Below are 7,706 nucleotides of genomic sequence, written 5' to 3' on the forward strand. Positions count from 1 at the left end.
GATGCTGCTGCTGCTGCTGCTGATGATGATGATGAAGATGATGATGAAGATGAAGATGCACTTGACGTGTCTGTTAGACTAAATCTTATTTTTATAAAGAGAAGAATTAAATGTGACTAGAATGCAGCAGTAATAGTAACACACTGAAACAAACAAGGTAACATGATGTCTTTAAATGAACTTGTCTTGTTTGAATAGTCCAGAAATTAAACTGCAGTCTAATGGTAGGTCTGTTTTCTAACATCATTTAACAGAACAACATGTTTATTTTAATTAAACTCTGCCTCATTGATCACCAGGATCTTAAAGTTGGAATTATTCTCCACCTCAGTTCTTGGCTTTCTTTTAACCCTCTGAAAATGATGGAGGATCATCTGGCATTAACATTACATTAACAGTTTTTAAGATGATTTTAAGCCATAAGCATCATAGAAATCTTGAAACTGAAATGTATCCTCTGATATCAAACGTGTCCTGCTGTCTTACAGGGAAAGGAGCTAAATATGGCTCCACATTTGAACTGTTTTCACCTCAATGTGAAATGATGACTTGTAATAATAACTTTGAGTCAGCACTTAATGAGGATGAGATGAGGATGAGGAACCTGCTGCTGCTCAAACTGAGAAACTAGATTCATGCTGTCTGACTGCCTTCAATCTTTACAGCTGCTGACATTATTATCAGCTTTAACTGTTCTTAAACTGTGTTAGCTGTGAACTGTGCTCACCTTTCTTTACAAAGAAATGTGTGAGGAGTTGTCTTCCTCTCTTTGCTTTCTTTCCCTTTCTGCCTTTTCCTTTCCTTTAAGGCTCCCTGGTTTTATTTTCTTGGGTAAAGACATGTTGATGATCAGCAGCCACTCCACTGTTAAGCTGTTTGGACTGAACCATTCTGTACTGTGAGGGGTGAGAGGGGCCTCAGACAGCCTCCACTGTTTATTTATACAGAGTAAAGACTCTCATCCGATGTATTCTGCCAATTTCTGCCAAATCACCACTGTTGTAAAGACACAAACTCAGATTTCATACTTTGGTGTTTCTTTGCAGTTTTTCTCCTCCAGTCAGGCCGTGTTAAAATGCCAACAGACACTGTTGGTTTTACATGTTATGAAAACAGAAGCTGTCATAAGTGAGTGATCAGAGAAGCCAACAGGGCTGATAACACAACTTTTAAACACATGAAAATGATGTTTAAAACAATAAAGCGATCCAGCCTGGCCACAGACAGTGAGTTATGTTCAGGTGTGTCCAGGTGTTTTGTCTCTCCACACATCACACAACTCCTGAGCCTCCATGAGGTGAAGCAGACGAGTGTGAGAGGCAGCGTGAGGCTCTGCATGGTTCCTGTCTGACCTGCTGTCCTCAGTACTGTTACAACCTCCACCCATAAATACATATTCCTCATTATTACATTTATCAATCACTTCATTTAAAACATGTAGAAACACCACTCTCTCCACTCCCACAGCCGGAGCATCAATATTAATGAACACCATCTTTACGTCTTCACACACTGCTCTCACTTTTAACAGACGGCCTTTAATAACTTCTTCAGTTTCTACAGACTGAGGAAGAAAGTTTCTGGAAACAACAAGTCCAGCCCCACAACTGTTACTGGTTTGTGACTGAAGAAGGTTTCAGCAGTCCACTCTGTCCTCCAGTCAGTCTGGTTATCAGCAGTACAGTGTGTCTCTGTACCAAAATAACATCCAGCTTGTTGAGAGAACACAGCTTGAAAAGAGACGCCCTTTTCCCATCAACCCTTGCTCCATTTATATTCAAGCTGCCTATTCTCGCTCACTGAAATGCACACCCACACTCACTAAGAGAGAGATAGAACTGACCTTTGACCTTCAGCTTCACATCTTTCTTCATCAGGATGTGTTCCTCCCTGTTGTAGACGGTGCAGGTGTAGGTCTTACTGTCATAGTTTGTGGGGTATTTCAGGGTCAGACTGAGGTCTCCAGGTTCCAGCAGGTTTCTCTTCATCTCTGTTCGACCTCTGTAATATCTGTCCTGTTCTTCAGGCTGGTCAGAACCGTTCTGATACACATGGACCTTCCTGTATCTGTCCTCCCACACCACTTTAATGTCTTCAGGCAGGTGAACTGTGGTTTTACAGGGCAGCTGGACAGACTCCACCTCTGAATCCACCTCCACCTGGTAGACTGAGAGGACTGCACACCACAATAAGAGAGAAAAAGAGAGGATTTTGAATTTCAACAATACTTTATTCAAAGTCAAGATATTATAAATAAATTATAAAAACCACAATCAAAAAGCAACACGGTCAATAAATGAAGATTCACAGAATCTAAATCATGTCAGTCACGTCCAAAGAACAGCTGGTCATCAACAACACAACAGAACACATGTTTATAACACCACACACTGGAACACTTTACACATCTTTCATCATACTGTAATAATTAAAATCTATTTTTAAACGAGCTTTCAACATTTTTACAAACAGTGAAACAGCATCATCATCCACAGCTGTCTCTGTTCTGTTTCTTCTGCTCAACTCAACTCAACTCAACTCAACTCAACTTTATTTATAAAGCGCTTTAAGCAGCCGCAGCTGGAACAAAGTGCGGTACATGAAAAGAAATAGAACATGAAACATAAAACATAGGAAACAACAAATTGAATAAAATAAAAAAACAAAACAAAAAAAAAACAATAAAACAATAAAAATGTTAAAACAATAAAAACAATAAAAGCAATAAGACATTAAAACACTAAACAACAGCAGAGTCTCAAGCTGGGTTGAAAGCCAAGGAATAAAAATGGGTTTTAAGATACGTTTTAAAAATGGACAGTGAGGGGGCTTGTCTGACATGGAGCGGGAGGGCGTTCCAAAGTTTGGGACCGGCAATGGAAAAGGCTCTTTCCCCTCTGAGCTTCCGCTTAGACCTCGGTACCTCCAGGAGCAGCTGGTCAGCTGACCTGAGGCACCGGGCAGGAGCGTACGGTTGGAGCAGCTCAGAGAGGTAAGGCGGGGCGAGACCATTTAAAGATTTAAAAACTAATAAAAGAATCTTAAAATGAACTCTAAAATGCACAGGCAGCCAGCATTCTGAACTAACTGGAGACGTGTGAGGGAGGACTGGCTGACTCCAAAATAAAGTGCATTACAGTAATCCAGCCGAGATGTGATGAAGGCATGGATTACTGTTTCAAAGTGCTTTTGTGCAAGAATGGGCTTCACCTTCGCCAGCTGCCTCAGGTGAAAGAAGCTGGACTTCACTATTGCACCAATTTGCCGGTCCAGTTTAAAATCACTTTTTCACTAGAGCCGCTCGGACCAAAAATCATCACTTCTGTCTTTTTTTCATTAAATTTTAAAAAGTTCAGTGACATCCATGCTTTAATGTCTTCAAGACATAAAAGAAGTGGTTTCAGACAGGCGATTTTCTTTTTCAGCGGCACATAAATCTGACTGTCTTCAGCATAAAAATGAAAAGAGATGCCATGTTTTCTTAGGATGGAACCCAGGGGAAGCAGATACAAGGAGAAAAGCAGAGGCCCTAAAATTGAACCCTGTGGAACCCCATATGACAGCGGAGCAGAGCGGGACTCAGAGCCACCCAGGCGTACACACATAGATCTTCCCTCAAGATATGATCTAAACCAATTCGGGGCGCTACCACTAATGCCCACTAGGTGCTGCAAGCGAGACACTAAAATATTGTGGTCCACAGTATCAAAACTTCTGTCTAGCTGCACGAGTTGTCCCATTGAACCAGGGCTCAGGTTTAGCTTTGGGCTGCACCGTTTTAAATGGAGCCACAGAGTCCAGTATGTTTCGGCACGAGGAGTGAAACCAGGAGCTGAGCACCTCCGTGTTTGCAGATGTTAAGTCAGATTGGACACAGAGCTGGTTGAAGGCAGCAGAGAACTGACCGGCAGTGACAGGGTTAAAAATCCGACGGCAGCGAGCAGGAGCGGCAGATTTAACTGCAGCACAGGAGACAGCAGCTTCAAACAGTACCGGCAAATGATCGGAAAACACATCGTCACAGATTTCCATGTTTGACACAGACAAACCATGACAAAGGACGAGGTCTAATGTGTGTCCACGTTCGTGTGTGGGACCAGACACACACTGCTCCAAATTAAAAGAGTCAATAAGGCTTAAAAAGTCCTTCACCAACGGTTCATCAGGACAGCACACATGAATGTTAAAATCCCCTACAAGGAGGACACGATCGTATTTAGGCATAATTTCAGCCAGAAGATCAGAGAAGTCTTTTAGGAAGTCTTTATTGTATTTGGGCGGTCGGTAGATGACGGCACACAACACCGGGTCAGAGCGACCCACCTCAAATACATTTGCTTCAAAGCTGGAAAAAGAGGATGAGACAGCGGGCTGCCTACAATTAAAACCATTTTTATAAACAGTCGCCGTCCCTCCTCCACGACCCGACGACCGCGGGGAGTTTAAATAAGAACAGCCAGCCGGTAGAAGTTCGATCAGGGGGCTGCACTCACCGGCACCGATCCACGTCTCTGTCACACAGAGGAAGTCCAGGCCACGGGAGTTGAAAAAGTCCCTCAGGATAAACGTTTTGTTTACCAGTGATCTGGCGTTCACCAGGCCGAACCTGGCGGGAGCCGGGGGCTTCAGTTCGGCAAGTCGCGAAGCCCGTGGCAGCGTCCTCAGGAGCCGGGGGTTCACGCCGCGCTGAGAAAGCCAAGGAGGGCAGGAGCGGCGGGGCCGGAGTCCCTCAAACGAGCCGGCGACAGGTACGAGGCAGGCATCGATGGGGTCCAGGAAACGCCAAGGCACGGCGAAGGGATGAATACGTCCATGTCCTGTCCGGGAAATGGACGAAGATTGTGCCAGCCAGACTTTCAGCTTCACCAGCCGGCCGCCGCGTTTGCCGCGGTGGCGGGAACGCTTCCGCCGAGGAGGTGGAGCAGAGGCCCGGCACAGGTGAGTCGGGATCCCTGCTAGTAGCGGGGGCACAGTTTTCTGCCCACTATGCTTAAATGCACGTAACTCTCCGACATTATGTCGAAGATTCAAAAGAGCCTGGCGATCATACACCAGCAGAGACTCGATCTGATTAGTGGCAAAGGTTATAAACAACAGAAACATCAGCCATTGTAGGAGCAGCAGGCGGCCAGCAACACACAGCGGCGCCATAAAACAGACGCAAGGAAATGCTGAGATGCTGAGATGCTCAGATACACGAACATCTTTGTCCTCCACACAATGAAATTAAGAAGCTGTCATTTGTCTTTATTTCTCTGAGAGGACCTGTAGCCCAGAATGAACTTTTGCTTCAAAAAAAACTCCCCAAATAGTCTGAAATCATGTTCCAACATCACAAACAGAGGCAGCAGTCGACAACACTCCATGAAACAATGAGAAACAGTCTCAGGATGACACAACATGGACAGACAGGACTCACATCAGAGTTAATGACAGAGACAAACACAACACATGACAGCTGATGTCATAAAGTGGACCATACTAAATTGTTGGTGAAGAGAACTCGACCTCTGTAGGACATTTTTGTTTTAATCCACTTCCACCTTGCTAGACGACCTTTAACATTCTCCCAGTTATTAAAGTCCGTGTAAAGCAGCAAACAATTTGTGTTATGAGTTTGTCACACTATAGAAACATGTGTCATTGACCACTGAGCCAAATTTTAAAGATTAAAAAAATTGCGAAGTACATAAAATTAGGTCTCAAAATCATGGAAAAACAAGCACTTCTTTCTGCTGTGAAACGCTGGGGTCGTGTCAGTAATAGGCGCTGGAACCACGCCCATGCGGGGGGGGGGGTCACACAGAAAGCCAGCGCTGCAGCTCCTAAAGAGGTGACGGTACACGTCATGTTAACGACGTAGGTGTCTCCCCAGGTGTCTCCCCAGGTGTTCCCCTTGTCTATCTAAACCCACGGACAGTTTATAATCATATAGATGCTGTTATAATGTGTAGTGATTGAGATCCTGACCCACCAAACATCCTGGAAAGTGACGGAGTGAAGATTTTCTCGCTAAATTACATAATAATACATAATCACCATCAGTAAACAGGACGCTGTCTGATTCTGTGACTCGCGGGGACGGAGGCTGTTTTCTGGGGGGAAAAGCTCACTGAAGTCTCGTCAGGAGGGCTGCAAACTACAGACAAACTACAGCACAGAATACTACTGCCGTAATAAATCTAACACACAAACAAATGAACAAAAGATAGAAACACACTCGCTCACTGAAATGCACACCCACACTCACTAAGAGAGAGAGAGAGAGAGAACTGACCTTTGACCCACAGCACCACCTGTTTCTTCATAAGGATGTCTTTCTCACTGTTGTAGACGGTGCAGGTGTAGGTGTTACTGTCTGTGTCTGTGGGGTATTTCAGGGTCAGACTGAGGTCTCCAGGTTCCAGCAGGTTTCTCTTCATCTCTGTTCGACCTCTGTAATATCTGTCCTGTTCTTCAGCCTGGTCAGAACTGTTCTGACACACATGGACCACATCATCATCTTTGTCCCTCCACATCACTTTAACACCTTCAGGCAGATGAACTATGGTTTTGCAGGGCAGCTGGACAGACTCCGCCCCTGAATCCACCTTCACCTGGTAGACTGAGAGGACAACAAACCACAACATCAGCTGTACAGACAGCAGCAGGAACTGTGATGGTGACAGGATCTCACTGTCTCATCTTTCCTTTATAATCCCAGACCTCACTGTCTCATCCTTGTTTTATAATCCCAGACCTCACTGTTTTATCCTTCTATTATAATCCAGACATCACTGTCTCATCCTTCTCTTATTATCCCAGACCTCACTGTCTCATCTTTCTCTTATAATCCCAGATCTCACTGTTTTATCCTTCTTTTATAATCCCAGACCTCACTGTCTCATCCTTTTCTTATAATCCCAGACCTCACTGTCCCCTCCTTCTCTTATAATCCAGACCTCACTGTCTCATTCTTCTCTTATAATCCCAAACCTCACTGTCTCATCTTTCTTTTATGATCCCAGACCTCACTGTCTCATCCTTCATTTATAATCCCAGACCTCACTGTCTCATCCTTTTCTTATGATCCCAGACCTCACTGTCTGTCTCAACAATCAGGGAGCTACCAGAGTGAAGATGCTGCCCAGGTGCATGATGGGTAGTGTAGTAGGAGTGACATACCTGACATGAAATACTGCCTAAAATGTGCTAAAAGAGCTCCAACAAGAAGTCCAAGAACCAGGAGAACCAGGAGAGCTTTGGCCCAGGATGGGAATCGTTCTGTGGGAACCAGAAACATAAAGAACATGACCTCTGACCTCTGACCTCCGATCTGTATCTACAGGAGGTTTTAGGGTTAGTTGCTGACCTTTGACCTCTGACCTTTATCTACAGTAGGTTTTAGGGTTAGTTGCTGACCTCTGACCTGCAGCTGTACGTCCGTCACTCTCCGTTCTCTCTGTCTCCCCCCTCTCAACCATCTGACGGTGCAGGTGTAGGAGCCGCTGTCAGAGAGGTGGAGTTTTGTCAGATTGAGGCTGAGGTCTCCAGTTTCCAGAGCGTCAGTCTTCATGGATGTTCGGCCGCTGTAAAGCTGGTTTTGGTCTTTAAGTTCGTCACCTTCCTGCTGACGCTGGTGGACGCTTGAAGAATTGAGATCGTAGCGGCTCCACACCACTGAGGGCTCGTCCAGTTCATCAGTAGGAAAGTCACAGGGCAGCAGG

General features: G+C 44.9%; 1 protein-coding gene across 1 annotated transcript; it reads right to left on the minus strand.

The window, feature by feature from the left end:
• Positions 1-958: 958 nt before the first annotated feature.
• LOC115578246 (uncharacterized) lies at positions 959-7,446 on the minus strand. The gene is made up of 5 exons (XM_030411104.1): positions 7,402-7,446; positions 7,165-7,263; positions 6,278-6,604; positions 1,922-2,176; positions 959-996 (listed from the first exon to the last, which is right to left on the minus strand). Exons 2-5 carry the CDS (start codon positions 7,169-7,171, stop codon positions 959-961), a joined length of 627 nt encoding a protein of 208 aa, XP_030266964.1. The 5' UTR covers positions 7,172-7,263; positions 7,402-7,446.
• Between the last annotated feature and the right edge of the window lie 260 nt (positions 7,447-7,706).

This window comes from Sparus aurata, unplaced genomic scaffold (assembly GCF_900880675.1).
Source record: "Sparus aurata unplaced genomic scaffold, fSpaAur1.1, whole genome shotgun sequence".
Classification (NCBI taxonomy): Eukaryota; Metazoa; Chordata; class Actinopteri; order Spariformes; family Sparidae; genus Sparus; species Sparus aurata.

What these genes read in the sequence shown, in the direction of transcription:
- LOC115578246 (XM_030411104.1), bottom strand. An exon ending in GGTGGTGCTGTGGGTCAAAG is followed by an intron (nt 2,177 to 6,277) that starts GTCAGTTCTCTC and finishes TGTGGTGTGCAG; the next exon opens with TCCTCTCAGTCTACCAGGTG. An exon ending in ATACCCCACAAACTATGACA is followed by an intron (nt 997 to 1,921) that starts GTAAGACCTACA and finishes TCTTTACAACAG; the next exon opens with TGGTGATTTGGCAGAAATTG.